Here is a 25,697-nt window from a genome sequence, read left to right on the forward strand (position 1 = left end):
GTATAGTTTCAGCATTTGTTATACTCACAAGACGGATACCTGTGAACATATAACTCTCACCTCATCAATTTTCTACTAACACTTAAATACTAGATTGAATGCGTCGGGAAAAATTTGCTGCCTGCAATTTGTGTGTATTTTTACGAAGTAAGCAGGAGGGATATTTAATTACCAGACAGGGCATGGTAACCATATCCTTGTCACTTTAACGACGGGATAAGTTAAAGAATACTCTGAACCATGTCGTGATTATATCTGAAAAATGCCGGTTTATAACTTACCTGTCTTCTGTTACTGTATTGCAATGAGTATTATACTTGATTGTAAAAGCAATTAGCCTTCGGGCATGATTTTCTGTATCTGTATCTGTATAGCCGGTATAACCGCCTTTCGGCGTAACACACCAGCTACCAGATTTTGCGAATAAAGTTTCGATATAAGTGGTACTGTAAATTACTGGGCTGTATTTTGCAGGAATATATTTCGGCATTTCGATAAATGTTAGGTTTTATTCAAGAAGAGACCAGTTCTATTAGACGAAATTGTGTCATTGTGCTAGGCGGATAGCCTTAACAGTCTTCGGCAATTAGAAGTATATTACTCTGTGGTTGTAAACTTTAGTTTATGGAACAAAAATGCCCAAATAATATTTCACATTAGACAAACTTGTACACCTCCAACTTTATCATCGCAAAATGTTTATGTCACACAGAGTAGATTGTACACCAGCCAGCATTTATCACGTTTTATCAGGTTTTTATCAAGGACAATACATAAGTATTCTAGAACACCCTAGGATGATGTAATGTTACGTCACGTTTAGAACGGATTTCGTGCCGCCACGCCACCTTGCGGGAAGGAGTAGCAAAGCCCATTACTAACTAGGGCCACAGCAAGTGATTTTCATGGATGACATCAGCGCGCGCATTAATTTTAGTCTGATTTGTAAAAAAAAAAAGAAATTCTGTTGCCATCTGACAGTGGTGAACATGCCGAAAATGGAGAAAGATGTCTGATGCCATGCCGGAAGGTGGATGGTAGATAAATGTAAAGAGAGGGGACAAGACTCTGATTTATTGTTTTGTCTTTTACTTTGATGCAGTGAAGTATTTAATTTCTTTTATATGTGATGGTGGCTGTATTATATGTGATGTTCCCACTGAATCAAAAACATTTGTACAATGATTGAAAACTTATTTTTTCAAGTTGTTTCCGTGACAAATGGATGTTGTAATAGTTGGCAGTAAACCTAGCACAATACGGGTATCATTTCTCGTTTAACAAGGTATATGATGTCAAAATTTAAATGTTTTTTTTTTGGCCCGTCCTTGTTTTTTTTTTCGCCCTATCGCATTAGATTCGTAGTCTGAGGAGGATGTCATCCGTAAAATTTACTTGCTGTGGCCTAACTGATGAACACAAGTTAATAATATATATCAAGAAATTTTTAGACTGTGTAATAAGAACACTGTTTTAGAATACTGACTTGACCTACTGACACGAAGACACGTTTCACTGATAAAATGTTACATCTTGCTAACAATTTTGATTTCTTTCTAAATGTAGGTCTCTGAGATGGGAAATCTACAGAGCCAGGCCGGGAAACGCCATGGAGACTCCAGTAAGTTTTAATGAAAATTTTCTGGCTACACCTGAATTTACTATGATCTGCATGTTTTTATGCTATAGTCAGAAGTAGAAAAACAGTCGGAAGAGTCGGAAATTTGGCTTGTCAGATAAGGTTAACATTGGAGTTATTATAAAGTAAAGATAAAGAAACATTATTCTTGTGTCTTGCTAATGTCACTCTTTGTTGGGGATTGTTTGTGTGAAGATTACTTGCCTCAAACATGGTCACAGTACTTTCAATGGGAGTCTGGGGACACCAACGGCACATTGCTACCATTACCGTAACGTTTTATAGCGATATAATGGCTCATTTGGTCACCAAATGGGATATAAACGTCAGGATAATGATGTATTTCAAACCACAATCTACTCGGAAGTCTCCCCAGACATAAAACTGATGTGCTAGAGTGGTGATGGTACAGGATTAAATTTCAGACACAACATCAAGCGTTATTTGTTTGAATCATAACTTTCGTCCAATTTCAAGCATTTTGTTACGTAGATACTGATGTGTTCGCTTTCTTTTATCTATTTTATCCTATGTTTTTATGTTTTATTATATTTTCAGGTTCTGACAACAATTCAAAATTTGATGAAATTTTGAGCAGATTTGCGCATGAAGACAGAAACAATCATCGCACGACCAGTTGAGTTCGACGAGTCCATATCCGTTTCTTTTTCTTTTTGTTTACAGTATTTTTCTCTTTTTACTCTTCATCCTTTCGTTATTGTAAACGATGTTAGCTTCTTTATAAATACTTTTTTTGAGAATCTTTTAAATTCTTCTATCGTGCAAAATCACCTCCTCCTATAGCCCTGTGTACAGTTTTATCACGTTTGTAACAACAGTAACCCCCCCCCCTCTCCAGGACCTAGAAATGGACGGGCCAGAAGTTCCGGATCGATCCAGTTCGGGATGTCCAGATCAGAGGAGGACGTTCGGGAGAAGACTAAAGAAAAGAGCCACAGTAAGCGTATATCTTATACTAAAACCTACCGGTCATAATGAAACTCAAGGACATTATATTTTACATTTAGACAAGATATGCAAGAAAATGTCAAATTTGACACGTTGAAACACTTGATGTCATGCAAGAACGAATGTATAGCAGACAAACTATGTAATTATGTCTCCAAATGTTTCAAAAAGAGAGAAGAAAGGGCAACTAACAGTAGATTATAGGTAGTATATAGCATTGTTATAATGTATAAATTCCTAGCAATTATCATTAGAATATAGCGTCCCAGTATGCAATACTCATGTTTTGCATACTGCATATCCTCTTGTGCATTTAGCTCATATGGGCAAGATTTATATCATATCATATCATATCATAACATATATAATGAAATGACAAGTACTTTTGAAACTTTTAATACTGTTGCCTTAAGCCACTACATTACTTATTGTCAACTTCTCAAAAGCTTTTAACCCCTTAACTCAAATATTGCCTAAATCCCGACCAAAACCGAGTGATGTCGACTTGTAATGGATTTTCTGCCTAAAACGTTGTTTGCAGGCTTCTCTGGTCTGAAGGACAGTCTGAGACGGTCGTTCCGGGTGCCGTCCAGGGACGAACAGGAGAGAAGACCCAAGGCGAAGCCCAAGGACAGATCGCAAGTGGTCATGGGAAGCTGGGCTGGAGGAGAGGATTCTGGGAGAAAGAAGCGGAGCAACTCACGTGACTCGAGCGGCAGTCACAGGCAGGCGAGCAGAACCTGTAGTAAGCAGCTTGTGTTAAAAGTTTTTTTAAAGATATTTGAAGGCTTTTGTTCAAGCATTTCTTTCAGGCTTCGTATTGCAAGTTAAAACTCATTTAGCTGACTGGAATTAGTATTACAAGTTAGGCCATGTTGATTTGATTATATGGATGACATCCGCGCGCGCATGAATTTTCGGCCGTTTCCAAAAAAAAAGTTTTCAACCATACTGTAAATCGTACAAAACAGTTGCAAAATGAGCAAAAATATACCATAAGTTACAAAAAAAATTAATAAAGCATGAATTTTCGGCCGTTTCCAAAAAAAAAGTTTTTAACCATACTGTAAATCGTACAAAACAGTTGCAAAATGAGCAAAAATATACCATAAGTTACAAAAAAAAATTAATAAAAACTATACCAATGTCGTAGAATGCCAAAATCAAACGAAAAAAGACGAAATTGTAAAGAAATGAACTGGAAGACTAGATTATTCGCCAAACCATATTCTGTGCCATTTGCTCAACCCTCATGACCACGTAGATTTCATAATGAAAAGAACTTTTTTTTTGCAAAACGTTTTTTTTATTCGCACGCGCGCATCAGTTTTGGGGCTCCCGGAGGATGTCATCCATATAATCAAATCAACATGGCCTTACAAGTTACGATAACATGTATGTTTGAGTGTGAGTCTTAGACATCATTAAACCTGCCATAGATTAATCGTAAATTTCCGCCAGGTTCCGGGAGCAACCGGAGCGGTTCGGGTCGGCAGTCGGGTGGTTCCGTGAGACGTACGGCCAGCGCCGGGAGTTCTCGGAGAGGTTCGGCGGGCTCCAGAAAATCCAGCGGGAAGAGAAGGGATGATGGGAAATCTTTCATCTCGTACTTTTCTTAGAGGCAGATTTGTGCCGGGGAACAAGAAGAGGAGTCAGCTTTCCTGTTTGTCTTAAACTAGTTTATACAAGACGATGATACATAGAACGTCAACGGGGAAAAGAGATAAATGATGGGAAGTGATGATGCTCCAGCGCATTGGAGCGTAGGTCTTAAACTGTTTCTGCGTATTGCATATTGCTGCATGATAATATCTGCCCGATTTGAAAGTAAAGTTGTGGACACATATTTATGCAGACGCTTGTACACTGCCACATTTTGCATGAAGTGAAAACATTTTTTCGATAATTTTGCCTACATTCAGATATAGAAATTACTTCATTGTAATATCATTGTGCCAAAAGAGCCATTCTCATACTGCCATAAATTCACAAAATCATGAAATGATTATAGCACAATTAGATTAGAATAGCATTTCTTTTGAGAAAATCGGAACTCGCTAGTCTGCATTTTTTTGCAGAGCTGTGATAGAAGAAATATTCGGAAAGTGTAGACTCGAGAAATAGACATAGACGAATAAAAAGACGAAGACGATGAAACCTTAATAATCTGATATTAGATGTACACTATCTAACCTGACGTACTTGATGTTGCCTTTATAAGGACAATGTAACAACTTGTTATACTTTGTGACAAGATGAAGTAAAGAACACATTTTCTATGACGTATACGTGGGACCAAACCAGTGTCAGTGCCAACCATTTGTAAGCCTTATAAAGTTTCAATGTCGTTTAATAGATACATTTAGGAAATACATCACTGAGTACCAACGAGGCGAAAAATATATGGTATTGTTAAACGTTATATTATACAGGGAATTGTGAAAGGAGAGGGGTCCGGTCAGATTTTCATATCCTAAAACACAGTGAGAACACATAGGTCAATATCAGCACAGTAAAAATTGAACACAGACTCCATATTGTAGAATCATATTGGTCCATTTCATGGCAATTACGATTTGACAACGTAGCTTGTGAAATGCTTTTACGTGGTTCATCAAGGGTTGTACAAATGTAGTAGTTTCACAGTTATATGAAAAGCAACGGAAAGGTTTTTTTACTGAAATGAAAACGCCCTTCTCTATCCTATGGTCTGTTACGTGTGTAAATGACAATGCTCTTCTAAAGTATTAACGTGACTTTTGACTGGGAATTAAGGAGAGTATGGTGATTGATGTGTAGTCTTAAAGAGGGTCCCTGGATAGTCTGGACAAGTTATTTCAAGCATCTCGTATCTATTCCTAACAGAGCGGTGAGGTTAACTATTAGGTTGATGTTGTTAAACATACTGGACCATTATTCCAACCAAACTGTTGAATTGTCATTTTTCATTGTTGGTATATTAGGTGATGTAGAGATAACGATGATGAATAAGACAGAAAAGATCGTTCAATTTTTCACTAATGTATTGAATGTTTAAACGTATATGTATTTCTATCTTGTCTACTAGATGGTAATATAGCCGTTATTACATGTATAAGGCTTTTGTATGTACATGTAAGATCGTCACGCCATGTGCCTGTGTAGCATTGAGCAAATAAAGTGGACCATACGATATCAAAGGTATGATAAATTGCCCCTCCATCTTTTTTGATAGAGTGTCTATATGTGTCCTGAATGTTGCTTTTTCACAACTATGTACAAGATATGCCCATCGTGGCTTTTACAGGTACTTTTTATGTGCACCTAACGATGTTTTCGTGAATCCAAAGCAGATCATTCCGTCGTATATACAGCTATTATAACGTAACATGCTGCAGGGTTAATCTTTGCGTTGACGGTTTTCGCCAGTTTCCGCCCATTTCTGCTGCAATAACATCGAATTGATCCGACCAGGCGACTTGGGACTTTTGCACCCCTAGTCATGACAAACGAGAGATTTCCCTCGCCAATGCCTTTTCGAAGTCCTAAACTAACTTGGGAACGCAGTTGATATTACACCAAACAAATTCCCTTCCCCATGTACCGAAGGAGATTATGTTTATGTTTTGTAGGTAGATTTTCTGCAGTTGAACATGCCTCCGGCTTTTGTGTGTGTGTGTTACATCATTGAAATGTAGTCTTGCTCTTAAAGCTTCTGGTCCCTACCCTTCCCAATGCGATATCTGTGCCGTAGGCTACCATCAATCAACTATGGTGCAAAAGAAGTCTGTAATAGGTACGACTGCAAACATTGCAATATGGCATGTTAAAGAATATAGAGTAAAGATACCCAAGAGTATAAAATATCCAATGCAGAATATTTAGCAGATGGTATCCAGGAATTAGTTACTACACATAGGCAGTCTGTCTGTTGCCAGAAATAGAAATAGTTTCATGTTACCGATGCATAGATGCAAAAATACAAAAAGCTGATGTACTACAATTTTTCGTCTTTTTTTGATTGCAGATAATAATAGATTACTACACTGGGAAAAACTGTCAGGGATAATTTTGGACAAAACGCGACAATCCGCGTAGCACGAAGCGACACGTTGATTTAAACATAACTTATAATTACGTCCGGTAGGAGGTCGAGTATTTCATTCTTCTTGAAGAACAATTGGGAAGAAATCTTCTGGTTTTGCCCGGGGGCAACTAGCTAAGTAGTCTTCACCTAAAAATAGTCATTCCCATGCAAATGTTAGTCTTTCACATCATTGACGCATTTCATTTACATTAGACACTGTTTTGCGACGCAAAGAAAAACATAAACGTCCAAGGTATGTCTAGGTGTTATTAAGTAGAGTTTCGCTGATTACACCCTAGACTCCCTAGACTACAAGTGACTCTAGAATGACGAATGACTTGTCACTCTTGTCACCCCGTTCGCCCCAAGGCTTTCCTATTCTAGTCCCAGGCCCCAAATCCCACCGGGCTATGCGTCGCAGCTAAACATCCCAACTCCTCGTGGCATCCCAGTATACATTGTAGGAGGTTGACTGAGAAACCAGGGTGGTGGGGATTCAAAAAACTCATTTGTCTGTCGGTATCTAGTCGTACCTTTCTACTGCTATCCTCCAGTCGGCTGACGAGTGTTGGCGAGGGTGTTGTGTTGTTGTTTCATGAAATGGTGTTTTGAATATAAAACTATACAGTAAATGGTACTAACCATTTATCAAATAGCCACCATCCTTATTCCTGACAGAACATGGATTCAAATTCATCTTAAACATGTGCGAGGACAAAGTAATGAGGAAGGTAAAAGTAGTCGGAATGTTACTGTTTAGAAGTTGACTATTGTATGGGGGAGTTTTTAGAATTCTTTGGAAATTGTCCTCTTCGTATCTCATAACCCTCGAATCTCTACAAGAATGAAATATTTTCGGTTGAGAATTCCCAGTGTAAACCAGTATTTTCGGTAATCTGTCAGCTCTATCCGCCTGGTCTTCGTCCCAAAGGTATAGAAGTTCCTGTTTGTATGGCCCTGGGCGATAGTGCATGCTGGGACCGACAATTTAGATAATGTTAGGTGATAGAGGTGTGTCCCACTCACCAGCTCAAACTTATTGTCAACTCCTGTATGAAGGAAAGACAAGGGGAGGGTTTTCAAGAGACGAGTCAATCGCAGTCTGGGTCCAGCGTCTCCCTGGTTGATATGTTTCATTCTGAAACTGTAGGTGAGTCATGTTGTTACTGCTGTGATTGTTAAAACAGTGACTTCTTCCATACGGTTCCAAAAACGATGAAGTAGGTGTACGTAGTAGCTGTTGTTGTGGTGGTTTTGCTGACGTTGTTGTAGTTGCTGCAATTGTCGTGGTTCTTGTTGTTGGTGATGCCTTTTCTTTTGCTGCTCTGCTGTAGCAAGTTGTTGTTTTTGTTGTTGTTTTGTCTCTCTATTTTTTGTCAATACGTACCCCAGTCAACCATGCTTGTGCCCCAGTCGTAGGTAATTTGAACTAGTAGTCTGACTAGTAGCCTCTACAACATTTGATCGTTGTGTCATGCAATGCAAATGCACTGAATGAAGAATAATTTAGCTAAGGGCTGGGTCAGTTGAGGACTCATCGCACAATACGTGTGACGCAGGTGAGGCCAAGGTTCAGTCGGAGTAGATAATACATGTAGATACCACTCCTGTTAATCGAGTTCTGACATATGGTGCCGAATACAATAGTGTGAGCCTTGCTCCACCCTGCATTCACATGCCATGGTTCAAATCCCAAGCGAAAAATGAAACATTCCAACGGTTGTGTAAACAGCTCAAAGATTTTTCTCATTAAAACGTGCAACAGGTGGTCAAGGATTTCCCCTTTATTTTGTGGTCGCCCTACAATACCCTGGACAGATTAACACTATGTAAACAATGAAACCTTCACCTTTAAAATAACAAGCATAATGTACATATGCCCTGCGGTCAGGAGTTTCTTTCAAAGGAACTGATGCATTTGTATTCACCACGCTGTGTGGAGCACCGTTCTGATATATACAAGTTCTGTTGTATTCTGTTGTATAATATCTCATACTGCCTTGTTTAGATCGTCGTCAACATGGGTAACAACCAGGCCGGCAGCGGGAAGGGACAGCGGTTATACAGGGGTGAGTTTCAGAACACTCCAGTCGAAAGACACGATTGTAATGCTCGTATCATGATTCAACTGATACTAGTGGACAAGCTGGACATAACTCGAAAAGAAAATGATTACTTACGTCTTCTAAAGACTCTATAGAAATTAGAAATCATTCCAATAATTTGTATATATTCATATTTACCTATCCCACACTAGCCACTCACTCTTGTATTAGTTAGCCTTATGAAAGTGTAGTTGATATGTACTAGTAGATGCCATACTTTTTGCCATGCACAATTGCTGTGCAACAAAGTATTTTACTGACAGAAAGATGCATAGTACTATGATCATGCCCTTTGACTATTGTTTAAGGTCCGAATGGTAGAAGAGACGGACATCCTGACCGGACCAGAGTCAGGCGTGCCAAATCAGATGTAGGGAGCAGGAGGAACTTGAGAGGTACGTCACAGTCAGTGAGCAAAAAGAGGGGGGAAAGTGAGTAGAATAATTAAGGTATAGATATACAAAACTGTTCATAATCCAGGTAAACATGAAGACATGTAAGGAACTGCACGATATTTAGCAGTGGGAGGTCAAGTGGTCTGGTCCACAAAAATCTAGCCTGATTAAATCGCTTTTGCCGGCCGCCCAACATCCTGCCGGACTATGTAGGGAGCCCCCTGAGCTTGGGTTTCACAGGCTACAAAAATCTATTGCCATCCCCTTGGTCAAAAACCTTTTTTCCATGGGCCTCCCTGATCCATTAGAAACAGATATGTGAAAGATAACATTCTATACTTGATATGGAATAAGAGCCTTTGTGGAGTAAGTTAGTATTTTTTTTATATTCCAACATCTAATCACATACAAGACGTGGTGACGGCATACTCGAGTTTTTTAAACTTATATCAATGCCGCCACCAACACAGAGGATAATACAATACTCATTTTCCCCTTCGACAATTATCTTCATCTGTAGCAGCATGGTGCCTTTCTTGAATCTTATTGTACTTTTTTTCTTTATTTTACAGTCACCAAGCTTAGCACTCAGCAAACACTTTCCCATAAGAATTTACGAAACAGAGATATAAGTAAACAATTGAAAGCAAAAAGCAAAGCCAGGGAGATTGAAGCCTATGAATACTTTGAAGACGACGACGGTGCTGCAAAAAGGTACAGACAACAATCTTCGGATGATGAAATTGGACAATGGATTCAAGACCGGGATTCAACATCATTTACATCAGCTGAAAACAGTCAGGTCTATCTGGAAGAAGAAGACGATATCGATGTTCCTCAAAGTCCGAGACATGGAAATCTCAGAAGACCAGGAGAATGTGTAACAGGACTTGATGATATAAAGGAGATGCTGACGTCCCTACAGAAAAAGTTCGATGAGATTCCCAGTAAGTATTTTGATACTTTTGAAACATAGTTTGTAGTGAAATTTCATGTTGCTATTAGAGTATAATCTCTCGTGTACGTACACTGTTTAGCATACTAACATTGCAGTTTTCTATGTCCATTCCCCAGGAACAAAAACCATATCTCGGCTTCGTAAATCTTTTAAACTCAGACGTTCGAAATCAGATGTGAACGTCAGCTACAGAGGGAAAGAGATAGGTGAGTTACCCAGTACGGGTTATATTCTTGCTTGTGAATACAAAATTCAGCTGTCTTTCTCTTCCGGGCTTACATCGGAATGTATTTTTATACAGGAGAGTCTGTTAGCCCAAATGACGACCAGAAATCTTCGCCATACAAGAAGCATAGACCTTCAGAAAGGAGAAGTCCACAGGAGGTGCAGCAGGATTTCCGAGAGCCAATTGTTGAAGACGAGATGGACGCTTTACCTAGAAGCCCTGTTACAGATCATGTTAAATCAAGGAGGAAGAGTGAGTATACCTGTCGGGAGTATACCTTCAGTGGAAAAAATTAATATAAATAACCTATAATCATTATGTTTACCGAAGGAAAACATATTGTTTTTAGTACGTTTCTTCTTCCTCTTCTGTTCCAAACACTAACCTCTGACCTGACCAATGACATGATTTGTTGACGTCTGTCACTATGGTGACTGGTGTTAGGTTACATAATGTTGCAATTTCATGGTCTGCTCTACTACCACCTGTCACCATATACTCCTAGTACATGTATGTAAATGTGTTTGATTAAAAATTAACTGGGCAGACCATGTCCGAAGGTAAACATTATGCATTTGCTTTGCAAATGTTACTTCTCTAGTATAAACATATGTTATTGTTGAACAGTTATGGTACATTATGATTGTTTGTTTTAACTAAAGGACACGTGCCAAGGACGCCACACTCCCGTTCCTCCAAGTTGAGGCGCTCCGTGTCGGATGTGGATATAAGCTACAGGAGTCGGGAAAACGGTACGTACAAGCTTGTTAGTTTGAGTCGCTCTATCTCAAAAACATAATAGCTTTCCATAATAGAGCAGTCAAAATTTTGATGACACAATACTACTAATAGATGTGAATGTGTACTAGATGCTGAACAACTTTCTACCATCAACTCAACTCTGTCTCCCTCTCATGGAGTCCGAGATTCGTTCTTGTTAGTCACTCGTTCAATGTTCAATGTTCTATCATGCAGAATCCCCTAGAACAGATTCGAAAGAAGGCAACAAGGACAGGATCCACGCGAGAAAAGAGCAACCATGTGAGACTAATCGTGAAAACTCATCATTAAGGACCAAGGAACGAAGTCGAAGAATCCGTTAGTATCTGGGTCCGCACGTTTGTTTTCAAGGATTTTTACCCTGATTCAATTGAAGAAAAGCATCTGAATTTCTGTTGTATGGTTGATACTGTTGTGTCTTACAGGACAGCGTGGTGATCTCCAAATGTCTTCAAACCTAAGACGATCCATGTCAGACGTTGACGTTAGTTATCGTGGCAACAGGAAAGGTATATATTTATAGTTTCCATAGCTTTTAATACATAGATCAAAACAGTCAATTCATTATTTCATCATCCCGTGTAAGAGCTTATGTTTTTTGTGACGATTGTTCCGAAATACTTGACTGTATGTTAGTTAGTATGAGGGTACAGATCGCAGGCACGCGGCGCGGCGGCAGCTAGCTATATCACACTGAACGGCTTGTTACACTCAATCTTTGCACATTTGATTGCAGGAGTTGTTTAAAGCTTTCTAGTGATGATGCCCCAACTGTGCTTGGTGGCAACGAGTTCCAGTCTACGATAGTTCTGGGGAAATACGAGTTTTTGAATACCTCAATTCTTGGTTGATAACTCTGATATTTGAAGGCATGCTGTATCAATGATGATTCAATTGTAACCGACTCAGGCCGCACAAGTCCCCGACCCCGTCCTACCAGAAGACCTGTACCGAGAGACAACAATCCTGAAGACAGAAAATGCGGAGATCGAGCTGACGCAGCAAAAAAGGACGATCAGCGGAAACAGCACAGTCAGGAGCATGAAAACAGCAGGAGACATTATAGTTAGTATCCTGCAGCTTATATCACAATCATGGTTGTACACGAAACATGAATACGATCGATATCTATCTATCTATCTATCTATCTATCTATCTATCTATCTATCTATCTATCTATCTATCTATCTATCTATCTATCTATCTATCTATCTACCATGTTAAAATGAAATTGATATCATACGAATATCTTTTTTGATCAGACGTCGTTGCCACGCCTTCCAACCTCCGTCGCTCCATGTCTGACGTAGATGTCAGCTACCACGCCACTGACAGAGGTATGTCGTCACACTGTTATTATTGAGACATACACCTCAGGTTTCTCAATTTTTGTCTAGCTGTTCTCCTATTTGATAACTCTGATTCTGCAAATCCTTCTGAATGCTAATGCACCCCGCTGTACACACGGAAAAGATCTGGGCTTCAGTAACTATAGAATTGTGCTGGCAGCAAAGTAAATTAGATAAAATACATTCTGTCGAAAATGCAGCAGTGTACTCTATAAATGGTCGCTATTGTGTAGGTGGCAGATAAATATAGCTTGAATAACTCAGAATCTCTATCAGAACACTTCAACGAGATTCAATGCGGAGCCAGCAAAGAGAATCCACTAGCCAATACTCAACTACGTCAGGATTGTGTCAGGAATTGTATTGCTGATGGCTACATGGCTGAAAAATGTTACATTTATGTACATTGCTGCATTAATAGAAGGCTTGAATATCCTTTGCTGCAGAAACCAGCCCGACCCACCATAAGCGGCTCATGTACAACGCCCCACCGGTTGAGTTCGCAGAGGATTCCTCAGAGGAAAAGACACATGGTGATAACCCTGTCATCCTTGGAAGCTTCAAGGCAGGGGAGGACACGGGAAGGAAGGGGAGAGACGGCCGGAAACCAGCAGGTAGAAGAACTTGTTTTCTAACTTTCATTTGTTTGTTCTTAGTTGTACTTTTAGAGTGATGTATTGTTGTTTCAAAGGTGATTCACATCTTCGAACACTTCAGAACTTGGTGATGAATCAGGATATGTTAAACATTTGGGAGTTTTATTTGGTACAAGTTGTTCACATTCAATCAACTATCTTAAGTGTATTTTTTCTTCTTGGCTCATATGACCAAAATATTTTCCTTCAAATCGTTCAATTTATCATGAGTATTAACATGTTTGTGTAGAGCCTGTAGGGGCGGGAGCTAAGATAGTGACCGGACTTGTGGACAGTGTCAAACAGTCTCTCGGGATTCACGAGGAGGATGTCATAGAAGGAGAGACAACTTACCGAGAACAGCTTCCTGATCTCATCCAGGGATGGGCGACCAGACAGTACACAGACAGTAAGAAAAATGATGATACAGGTAGGTTCGCATTGATGTAAATCATTATAAACTCCTCTTACAAGTTTTAAGTTGTAAACTGTCTGACAAACGCTTAGTTAGTAGACGAAAATGCCGTAATTGTACCCCCAGTGCAGAACTGGTTCAATCAAAGGATATCCTAGCTGGGACTAAATTGTCTTATACAGCAATAACGGTACAGTACGAAGATAAACTACAGAAAATGAATGCCCAGACGTAACATTACTGAACAGTTTATGGCACAGACATTCAAAATTTCGAGGAAAATCGTCGTTTTAGTTCGAAGAAACCATATGTTTCCTGGTATAACAGCCTCTTGATCATTCCACTTCTAGGCTTCTTGTACGGCTTGAAGGGAAGGTTCAGTGTGTTTTTTGGGGACGAATCAAAAGGAAGGGAGCGAGGTGAACATGTTATCCTCGGCAGCTGGACAGGAGGGGAGGATACCGGACGACAGGAGACTGTAAATGACCCAGGTCACTACTAGTTCTTCATGTTTGGAGATATTAGGAAAGAATGTTGAATAAAAATCTATTGTCGATGCACGCGCACTGGGTCTGTGTTGCATTTGTGTACTACGTTTGTTGGCCAAGTTGTGACGTCTCTGAAAATTGCATATTAAGATGTTAAAATGTTTATTTCTTCGGCTCCAGGCCTTATAAACAATCTGAAACAAACTTTCCTTGAGTCAACGGGCATGCATCAGCCCCGTGGCAGGAAGGGAGGAACAAGCGAGTCTCCTTGGTTTCTGGGGACCTGCGCTGGGGGTGAAGACTCTGGGAGGAACCACACTGATGAACCAGGTGTGTATCTATCGTGCCTTTAAGTTAGTGAGGACTTTGACAACTTTCATCCTTCTCATGATTATCCTGAGGACATTGTTAAAAGACTTTTGGGTCATCATAGTTTCGCCACGTTAGTAACTTATAAATACACATGTAAAGAGACTCTTTTTACACCGTCAACCAAGTGTTTCACCCGATGTTTCGGTGACCACCCATACTTCTGACTGGCCGGGTTAATTAATCTCTTTTTTTTCAAGATTTGTAGGTGGGTAGGTATGTTGTACCTCAAAAATATCTCTGTGCATACCTTCTTCTCATCTCAAATGGAACACGGAGAAACAATAAAATCATGATTACACTCCAAAGGAATGTTGAATTCCAAAGCATTCAGCTGTTTTTGGTTGAACACAGGACCCTTCAGCTTCCTGGGCGGTCTGAGGCGGTCCTTCCGGACGTCATCTGGAGAAGATCACCCGTACGGCGGGGAGGACGAGCCAGTCAGTCCGGCATCGGTCTTCTCGGGCACCACGGTGGGGGGAGAGGACACCGGGAGGAACAGGAAGAGTGGTACAAGTAGTACGTTGTAGTTGCTTCCATTTTTTCCTATTCCAACATTTATAACAGGACATGGCGACAGCACACTGAAGTTTTATTTTTCAACTTATTTTTATGCTACCACCAGCGTAGACAAACGCATGAACGGACATGTCGACAACAGGCATACTCATTTTCACCTGTGAAGTGAGGTGAGGAAATTCGTGTCAAGGGCGCCAAGGGCACAAGATCGGTAGCATGGTAGGATTCGAACTCGGTACCTCTTGGTACCCTTCCGGGCCAGGCTGGAGGCCTGCCCGCCTTAGACCAAGCCCCCCCCCCCTAAAGTGCCCCAACAGGGGCTATATGGGGGTGTAGCCGGGGCTTGTACAACATCTTAGAGCCCCGGCAAAGATGAAGATGAAGATGAAGAATTCCACATCATTAGTCGGCACGTACATTTGACATGCCATTAACAGTGATTGTGCTATTCAGTTTGAATTGCATCCATTCAAGTGCAATTATTGTATTGCAACATTCTAATTCGTCGAAATAAGCATAAACCTCTCGTAAGAAGATTGACATGTTGTTAAACTTGATCAACAGCGTCTCCCAGCTTCATGGACTACCTGCCAACATTTGCCTCCGCGGGTGAGAGTTCTGATAAACAGAGGGATGACCGGAGCTGGTTCTCTCCTCAGCAGTGGTGGACGGGAGAGAAGGACCAGGACGCGAACGGTAATTGTTTGAAACGTAGATACGCCCTCATTGTGTTGCCGTACTTTTTGCTGTCCCCAAACTATGCTGAAATATAGTTAAATTTCTATGAGACAATAGATTTTGCTTATCAAATTCTTAACATCATAGAATTAACAAAGTTACTCCTGAACCCAGTATATTGTACCAGATTTATATGTATTTACCTCTATGAAATGGAAGGTATTGTTTTTGGCGCGTCTGTGTGCGTGTGTGTGTGTGTGTGTGTGTGTGTGTGTGTGTGTGTGTGTGTGTGTGTGTGTGTATGTGTGTTTGTGTTTCCGCTTTTTTGTACCTTCATAACTCCATAACGCATTTATGGATTGTGGTGATATTTGGTATACTGGTAGGTGTTAGGGGGGCGAAGGTCAAGGTCAAATATGGGCCTCCTGGTGGATGGCCTTGGTACTGCAGCAGCACTTCCGGTTTAATGAGGAGTCTGCCAGACAGGGTAACAGATGTCTGATTGTGTCGAGGCTGCCCCGGGCTTGCGACCTGGTTTGATTAATGAGAGGTTCTTCCTCAGGGAATAAGGCGACCTCTGTGCGCTATGATGTGGAAAATTTGAGTGTTAGGGTGGATGGACACCCAGTGTTGACGTAATTTTGGCACTGAGATCTAGTTACCTCCATGAAAATGGAGGTATTGTTTTTTGGCGCGTCTATGTGTGTGTGTGTTTGAGTTTCCGCATATTTGTAGTCAGCATAACTCCATAACGCCTTTATGGATTGTGATGATATTTGGTGTGCTGGTAGGCCTTAGGAAGCCAAAGGTCAAGGTCAAATATGGGCCTCCTGGTGGATGACCTTGGTACTGCAGCAGAACTTCCGGTTTTTGTATCTTTTGTCCTGAACATGTTATGGTCTTGATTTTTGGGTGACAGATAGATTGTCCTGCCAGGAATAATTGGTGTGGGTTTGGTCCCCCTAGCAGCTTGTTCTGAAACTGCAAGGGACTTTCGGGGGGAAAATCTTTAAAAGCCAATAGGTCCAGACAGGAACAATGTATTTTCATCATTTTTGGTAGGTAGGTAGCTGAGAGAGATGTACATAACTTAATGCAAATTATGCAAATGAGGACTTTATTTGCATAATAAATGAGGAAATTCTCTAATTACAGTGTTTTACATTGTAGTACTTTAATACATGTAATGTATGTAATCTTTGGCAGATGGAACATCAACAGATACCAATAATGCAAATTATGACCTCATTTGCATAATTAATGCGAAAATTCAATGGGTAAATGATGGGAATTTCCTACTTGGTGTAAATTGTAAATTCATCAAAAGTTAACATCACGATACATTAATTATGTTAATGTGGAGGTCATTTGCATAATTAAAGAGGAAATTTACATTTACACGTCAAGCCCATATTTCATGAAGGTATGTGATCTCAGATCTCTTGTTTAGTTCTATTTTCCTTTTTTTCTGTTAACCATGGTTGCCACTTAACAGTGGTGTCCTGTGTCATAAAAGACAAAACAAATTGTATGCATATAGTCACATACAGACGAGTTACAAACGAGTGCCATTTTGTCATGATTTGTTCTTTTCTTACAGATTCTACGAGCTGGTTGCGAAACCTACAAAACGCCATGCAGAACCCATGGGGAGAAGACAAGAAAGACGAAAGTGACGAGAAAGCCCGCAGTGTTTTAGACCAATGGACGGGAATGGATAAAGCGAGATCGGTGTTCGATAGGTGGAAAAACAAGACACAAAACAACAGTAACAGCTACCAGAAAAGAGAAAAGGGTATGTCAACTTCAACGTTAACATTCTTATCTGAAAATGCCACAAATGTGTTTGTGTAATGATTTTGTATTCTTTATCACATTCATACACGTCAAATGAAAGGAATGACACGATGGAACAAATAAGAGGTCATGCATAGTATACGTACATGTATAATTCTAGTCAATCATGTTTCGAGGAAACATTTGCCAGTCTTACATAGACGAAAAAGCTTACAAGATAATCATTTTGCCCATGGGCGTAGACACAGGTGCACTTGCTTGTTGCAGGCTTAAAGTGCATCCAATCAAATCTTCACGTTTCACTGGTTTGCGATGTGTCTAACTTTTAACTTCTCTGCTGCATACGTGTCATACAATTCATCAGGAATGGTTATAGATTCGTGTATTTCTTTTTAGATCACAACTTGCACATTGGGAATGTTGACATTTTGTTAAACTAATTTTGTATTTTGAACAGGGACTCGAGCAGAAGAGAAAGGATTGCTGGATTACCTTGGTGTGAATCAGTTATTGGACGGTCAGAAGTCCCAGGGAAGACACCCGTGTAGCGCAAGAGGAAGTTCCCCCAGACCCAGGGACAAGAAGTCCCCCTTCTTATTCTTCTCCTGACAAACATCGACTGTCCTGCTGATAGACACTGGTTTCATTATAATTCAAAGAAGAAAACAAGATTTTACCTAATGATACTTCACCGTTCCTTGCTACGTATTTTTTCGCAAGAAGATGTCTGATTTCCGTGCAGTTGGTCTCTTGATATGTTGCATGTATCTTAACTAAAGATTAAAGCTGATGAAATAGAACAGTGAATGCGTTGTCGAGTCTTCTTTTTTCGATACATACAAATTTGTCAAGTGGGACCAATACGCAAGGGGGCGTACGTTTGATACAACAAAGCAGAGAAAGAGGGCGGGGAAGAGGGAGGGGGATACTTATGGTCAATCAATCGTCCGCAGGCTTCATGTCAGAAGCATAGCGGCTGTAGACAGTTGTTTCAAAAGACGTATGGTGACTTATTATAATGCCGACTTTACTCAAGCCCATGTCTGCCACTCTTGAAAGATTCAGACACAAACACACGCGGTCACTGCATCGTAAATGGCGTCGGGGACTTGGATGACCTCGACCTGTTAGGTCACACAAAAACTTTGTCTCTATCTTGTCCAACCTTGGGATATTTGGACAATGCTAGATATAAGATATGGCTCTATTTGTATGTCTTCGAATTGTCTTGTAAGGGAAAGGCTTGAAAACAATCGAAGAATTGGCTACAACCAACACAACCATGTGTACGTGTTCCAACATATTAAAACGAGTTCAAAAAGCCTGGGGCGTTTCACAGAATGTGTTTGTTAACTCTGCTCACGCCTAGTCTCACGTGCACTGCTTACATTACCTGAGATACGCCTGGAACTACAGGTCGAACATAATGAGGTACCAGTTTGAAACGTGATTCGATGCACACAAACAGACTGAAGCCTAAGGCGCCCTTTTCCTAGGTTATCCTGCACTGGAATGACAGAGATAAACAGAAAAGGTTAAGGTTCATGACATGCAGCAGTGCTACACTTATCTTCCAATCTGTACATTCTAAATCTTGACATACTCACACGACGTGTTAAGAGACATATGCGCTGTATATAACTACTAAGGTAAGACCTCTAGCAAATTGTCACAATTTAGGAAACGTCAACGCAAGAAGTTTTAAACAATGAGCGTTCTTGCATGAACGACTAAGTGATAAATTGACAGGTAACTGCAGCATGACGTGCTCTTAACAATGCACAATGTTGAGCCACTTAGTCAAATTGTAGACACTTGTAATGTACGTATTTGACTTACTTGATTTTTACTGTACCAGCAATAGTGATAATGCTATCACTACAAATAGTTTTACAACTTCATGATAGGCATTAGTACATTCTACGACTCGAACACAATCGCTGTGACCTTGTGGAAACTTGTCAACATTGTGGTGTATACGTACCCTGTGGCTATACAAGAACATATAATTAAGGCCTTTCTTTAACCACTCAGACATCCTGTTCAAGGTAGGGACTGCGTCTTTCCTGCTAAATCGTATTAACGTCAACACGTAAACTTATGTTTCCTAGTTTCAGCGTATTGGTGTCTTCTATTTTTTACGAATAACGTACTCAGTTGTAGCAGTTAGAGAGCCAGTCAAGCAATGATAATACTATGATCACAGTTAAGCACTGTGTTATCCAGTAATTGTAACCTAAGGATTAAAATGTCGCCTAAACTAGTCATATGGATACCTATATAAGCTATTCTTAATGACAAATCCTATTAATCTTATTAACTTCTTCCTTTTCTAGTTTAATGGTGATTTGATCCCATTTAGCAGTGCTCCTTTGTTCTAAGATTTTCCTGGAATGGGGAACAAACAAGATGGCGGTGAGAGGGGGCCAAGGGCAGTCAAACGTAAGTAGTCATTATTTGTCACCCAGAAGTACACAATGATTATCTCACAGAGCATGTGTCGATTTGTAAACTGTGGGTTTGTATTGCCTGTCAACATGTAGAAAGAGTTTTAAACAGCCTAGTTTTTTAGGATGAGACGGGAAAGAATGTACATGTACTTTATGTACATGATATACAGTTAAACGTTCTTGTCAAACAATGAAGTATTGTACAACACACGAACTTGTGTTTCTGCTTTCTCACAATCGTGTATTCCTTATTCACCCTAGGATATGAGGATGGTAAGAATAACAGTCAAGACCGCTCCAGAACTCGGCGATTCCAGGTGTATCCAGATTGTCAAGGGAAAAAGAAGCACAGAGGTAGGGATATACCCTAAACACCAACCTCAAAATAATGGTGTAGTAAATGGTTTATTGGTAAAAACACGATACAAATCGGCCTTGCAGTATACACTGAATTGTGCCGAATTTTACATTCCACATACTCAATAAAACTAACACCGTAGGCTAATATAATACATATACAAGTATATACAAGTAACATTCAATAATTGACGACATGGTTTTCCATACTATAAATATAGCGAGGTGGTTCGACATGGTGGCCATGCCCATCTATGTACAGAAAAGAAATTGGTATATCCCTTGAAAATTTCAATACAGAAATCTTGCAGTAAGTATAAATTGAAGGATCATGTACAGTTATGCTTCCAATAGAGTTCTCTTTATCTAATTTTATCCCCTTCTTTTCCAGTCATTCGGCTCAGCACTCAACAACAATTTTGTGTCAGAAGTCGGGGAGGCTGTGACAGACAACGACATGCTGAGTGCCCAAATTACGCAGATGCGTACCATCCAGAAGAGTGTGAAATGCTAGATGATAGTGAAGAAGGGGATAGCTGTACAGGCGAAATGTCAAACATGGAGGACGAAAGCATGGATGACGTCAGAATCAAACGATCCAACTGGCTTGAGGAAGAGGACAGTGGAAGTGAAGGCAGTGAACAATCGCTAATCTACGAGAGCGATGACAGTGGTGGATATGAACGAGATGTGGAAAAAAGTGGGTCTAAATAAATTATTAATCATTGTATATAGTTCTTTATGCCCTCTTAAAATGTTCTTCTGTCATATTAGGATTGTCGACACCTTTTCATTACATATACGTATACATTGTGTTTTTTTATTCCCACTACTAGAAGGCTCGAGATGTCTGTTGCCAGGGAAACACAAGTCATCCGACAGGCGGCGTTCACATTCCGACTTTGGCATCAGCTATGACGAAAACGAGATAAGTGAGTTACAGGACAATACCTTTTAACATTACTGTAACATTAGTCTGATCTTTATGCCTTTCTCTTTTCAATAATTTTTATTAACATGCTCAGTTACACTGGCAAAAGCTAAATATCATTTGTGACATTTTTGGTGAACACACATATATCACTAAGGTTGTCAGATTATATCTAAGTATTAATGGTACATAATTCATAATACCCATCATATTGATCATATTTGTGTTGGATATAGGGCCTCCGATAGTATTTCCAAGGATTCGTCGCTCTACATCAAACGAATATTGGTCCAATGTTCGTTTTTCTGACATGTGTACCAGCTATACAAGCGTGGACGACATGTACGGTACGTCCGGACTTGTTACTTTTGGGAGAGTAACATGTATAGCTAATATATCATGATTCCAAATGCAGCTTGATTCTTGTGGGCTTCGACAATATCTGTTGTCTAAAGTATCTGTTTTCCAGGCCCACCCAGACCCCAAGACCAGTATCCTACCAGTATGTCGGCGTTGGAGATGTCAGATGTGGATGTTAGGTGTAATTATAAAGATGACGGCAAGTGTTGGCAATTGTTCTTCTGGCTGTAGCTTCTGTGTATATTGAAGAAACTGATTTTTTTACTGGGCGTTAGCATCTTTGCTGCATTTTATGCTTACAATATACGTGTGTTCATACAGATTTGAGTAGAGATCCAGTCCAGAATAGTTCATTGATGCTCTATGGAAAATGTAGTTCAGTTATGGACACTGATCCAAAGAGGCGGTGCATAGCGCCAAGAAACGACAAGAGGGCATGCGAACGTCTATGTACCAAGAAAGCGTCGGCGAGAGAGGAGTGCAAAGATAAAAAGAGCAGCTTGAAGAGGGAAAAGAGGAACAAAAGTACGTTTTGTGTCATATATTTGCTCAATGAATCTTAGAAGAAATTGCGATGGATTTGTAAAAGTTTGGAGACGCTAGCTTCGTCATCACACGAATCTTCTAACACCAAGTAAGATTGTACTTCATAAGCTTTCTTTAACTAATGAAAAGAAATTTATATTTCTTTTTTTTCATATATTTCTTTTTTTTTTCTTCAAGAAGGAATTCGAACTTGCAACAGTAAAAAGAAGATCCTCTACAACGCCCCTCCCATGGAGTATGTGGTGGACAGCTCAGACGAAAAACTGTCAGATGAGAACCTTGTCATTTTGGGAAGCTTCAAGGCAGGAGAGGACAACACCAGCAGGCGACGTGGCTCACGTAAGAATGGCTTTCATGATAATTATTCAGTCAGTGAAACACAGTATAACAGCAGTGTAACAGACTTTGTGAAGTCAGTTATGTTTGTATCGTGACAAACGGTATCTGACAAGCAGTAAGGACTACAAAACATCTTGAACTCAGTTCAAGACTGTCCTTGACTTGCAGGGGCATTGCGACTTCTCAGTTGTGGAATTCCCGGAAAACTAGTACCATGTATGTTGTAGAATATAGTATAATGCTAGACGTAGATTAATAGATACCACAATATTTTCTTTCTTATGTTGTTTGTAACTGCAATTAGCCCTCGGGCAAGTATTAGCAATAAAGTTTCTATTATCTTCTGTTCGATTACAGAGCCCATCGGAGCAGGAGCAGAGATGTTCTCGGATTTCGTAGGTGGATGTAAAAAAATCCTACGAATTCCTGAAGAAGAAACCGTGGAGGACCGTGGTACGTACGGAGACCACATCCCAGGTATCGTGTACAACATGGTCGCCGGCGGAGAAGCAGAAAAGAACCGACGAGAAGACGAGAATTCATCTGGTACGTCGAAATATTTTATTTTAAATTGAATATTTAAAAGAAAAATCTTAGATACCGTTCTTAGTTTTTTTCAATATAGATAACAGCTTGTTAAGTATGTTTAGAGTTAAAACTTTTGGTACAACACAAAGAATTATTTACTTAGAGCTATCGACATTGAACCGCCACGGGGCTTGACATCGTCTACCAGACACCTTTGACCCAGTGTTGACGTCAGACTTCAAAGAAGCCACGTGACAAGCTTCACTGGGTCAGTCTACTGAGGAAGACCAGAGTGACTGGTCGAAAGCTCTAGGTGAGAGAATTTTTTGTGTTGGACCAAAAGTTTTAACTCTAAACATGTAACTACCAACACAGATGAACTTTCATGACAGCTTGGTAAGTAAGTAAGCACGAAGGTTTTGATGTACTCTTTGAACTCGACAGTGAACTTGGACAGAGACCTTGAGTTGCCTTTTTAGATGCTTTAATCCGGAAGGGTTAGTAACGGTACAAACGTGGATGTGCTCAGTCTGGAGTCCAGGCAGAAAGAGAAGGAACTAGAGTCTTGGGTTACTCTAATAGACTGAGCTACTTAATATTCAGATATGGACTAGTCTATCACAGAGAGTTAAAGGGGTGTCGTCTAACTTTGCTTAATATCACAACAGGTTTTGCCCTTTTTATCAAGGTTTTCAAGGTTTTCTAGCCAGTCTGAAACGGCGCTTCAACTCCTGGACGACCGGCGGTGAGTCAGAGAAGCGACGGCCTGCCTTCATGGGCAGCTGGGAGGGAGGGGAGGACACCGGAAGTCAGAGGGATGCCGGGAACTCAGGTGACTCAATATTCGTCTGATGTGTTTGTTGCACTATACAATATACAGCATCACTGTACTAGAGATATAACTCTTATCGCACAATATAAACTCGCACAAGTATATAGAATGTTAGCAAAAAGGATGGCTGCATCGCATCAAATTCTTGAGGGATGCAGCATAAGATTATATTTCTTCACAACGATCTTTGATTTGCTGATGCAAGGACTTTTTCTTTTATTTTTCAAGGATTTATAAATAGCCTGAAGCAGTCTCTTTGGGGAAACAGCTGGGCACGAGAACAGCCTGGGAGGGACGGGGATCAGAGAGTGCCTCCGGTCGGCAGCTGGGCAGGAGGAGAGGACACGGGGAAGGACAGAAACCATGTCACAGGGGACTCAGGTAGATAGTCTAAGGTTTCTCCCATTAAAATACACAACATAAACAGCACCGCTTCTTCGAGTATTGTGTTAACTCGAAAGCAGTTTCTTGTGCCGCTATTTACTTGTTTGTGTGCTTAACAATTATACCTATGAAAAGTAGCCGCCGTTAAATTATCACCCCACAGGGTTATCTTGTTTCTACTCGCTCCTGTTTGTTTCAATTGGTCTCATCACAAGTGAAAGAGACGTTTCTGCAGATTTGATTGCCTGCAACAGTGAGTGGGTTGTTTTGATATTACAAAATGACTTGTATAACGTCATCTCTACAGGACCTTTGGGTTTCCTAAGTAGCAGAGTAAAGTCATTTTGGATGCCTTCTGACAAGGATGGTCGGGCGGGCAGGGTGGGGTGGGCAGACGGCTGGACAGGGGGAGAGGACACTGGCAGAGACCAACAGGAGGGTAAAGGTGAATAATGAATTGGGCGTTACTGTACTTCATCTAACACTAGCATGCTAATATGTATTTATTCATTCATCTCAATTGTCAATGTGTGGCGAAGATGTGGTTCGTAACGCATACGTGTACAAAATCTTTTTCATGGGGTTTACTCATGGTTTAACAGTTGTTTGTTTGTTTGTTTGTTTGTTTGTTTGTTTGTTGTTGACAGTACGTCTGTAAACGTGCAATGTACAGGAATCATTCCGAAAAAAACATGATTATTCTATAAGCATTATGTATCATTTTACAGGACCGCCCAGCGTCCTTGATAAGCTCCCGTCATTCAAAATTTCTCCCCCTCCGGAAGACAAGTGTACCAGAAAATCAGACGATGGGGAGAACGGCTTAAGCTGGTTCTCCCCTCGCACGTGGTGGTCAGCCATCAGAGATCTGTTCGGAATGGCATCGGAAGACGAGAGCGAACCACGCTGGGCTGTACCGGGTTACCAGAAGCAGAGGTGTCGGCGCAGGAGCGGTGACAAAAACATGGACCCGAACTCCTTGTCCCCAATGTGCTGGTGGTCAGGAAACAAAAATTACGACAGAAGACGTGGCTCAGGCGATAGTTCAAGTAAATATATATTCATTCCAAGTATATTTCATATTTCTGACATTTCATTGTTGCTGGGTTCTTTTCTTTTAAAAATATTGCACACATCATTTATGAGCAGCATGACTAAGTTCAATTAATAAAAAAAATTCTGCCACAGGGACGATAGTAATATTTTGGCCGAAAACAGCTTATAATTTTGCACGGCATTTTCTTGACATTTGCTTTAGCTTTACCCCCGGCCTTCAAGCTATTTTTTCTGGTGCTATTTATCTCTTGTGCATGTTTTAAAGAGGTTGAATTTAATACAGGTCGATTATAAACATGGGCAGTTCTAGACATATTTATTCATATGTCATTATATTTTTTATTGTATTAATAGCATCTTCGGGCTCGGAGTTTTCGCTGCCAGATCTCGGCTTGTTCTCAAGTGTACCAGGAAGGAAAAAGACTGAAAGGCAAAGGAGAAAGGCTGACCGGAGAGGAGCTCTAGGCCCATTTCAGGGGATCTGGAGTTAGTTGTAATTTAAGTCACGAGCAACTGCATATCGTAC

The 25,697-nt window shown here is 40.3% G+C and overlaps 1 protein-coding gene across 1 annotated transcript; it reads left to right on the top strand.

The window, feature by feature from the left end:
* The first annotated feature begins 1,575 nt into the window (after positions 1-1,575).
* LOC109479670 lies at positions 1,576-25,697 on the top strand. Its single transcript, XM_019781658.1, has 27 exons — positions 1,576-1,621; positions 2,198-2,275; positions 2,499-2,597; positions 3,150-3,353; positions 9,088-9,174; positions 9,747-10,082; positions 10,249-10,338; positions 10,434-10,610; positions 11,564-11,647; positions 12,048-12,203; positions 12,401-12,475; positions 12,934-13,101; positions 13,373-13,552; positions 14,206-14,355; positions 14,749-14,913; positions 20,100-20,192; positions 20,587-20,895; positions 21,035-21,127; positions 21,363-21,473; positions 21,868-22,011; positions 22,210-22,371; positions 22,729-22,917; positions 23,597-23,731; positions 23,960-24,112; positions 24,423-24,560; positions 24,844-25,164; positions 25,526-25,697. The coding sequence occupies exons 1-27, from the start codon at positions 1,576-1,578 to the stop codon at positions 25,660-25,662; spliced, it is 4,080 nt and encodes a 1,359-aa protein (XP_019637217.1). The 3' UTR covers positions 25,663-25,697.

This window comes from Branchiostoma belcheri, unplaced genomic scaffold, assembly GCF_001625305.1.
Source record: "Branchiostoma belcheri isolate BF01 breed outbred unplaced genomic scaffold, Haploidv18h27 scaffold5, whole genome shotgun sequence".
NCBI classification, from domain to species: Eukaryota; Metazoa; Chordata; class Leptocardii; order Amphioxiformes; family Branchiostomatidae; genus Branchiostoma; species Branchiostoma belcheri.

Bases quoted from the DNA above. Each gene is read 5' to 3' on its own strand.
- LOC109479670 (XM_019781658.1), top strand. From the start codon at position 1,576: ATGGGAAATCTACAGAGCCAGGCCGGGAAACGCCATGGAGACTCCA. The intron at 10,339-10,433 runs GTGAGTTACCCA...ATTTTTATACAG, and splicing joins CTACAGAGGGAAAGAGATAG to GAGAGTCTGTTAGCCCAAAT. The intron at 21,474-21,867 runs GTACGTCCGGAC...AATGTAGTTCAG, and splicing joins AAGCGTGGACGACATGTACG to TTATGGACACTGATCCAAAG.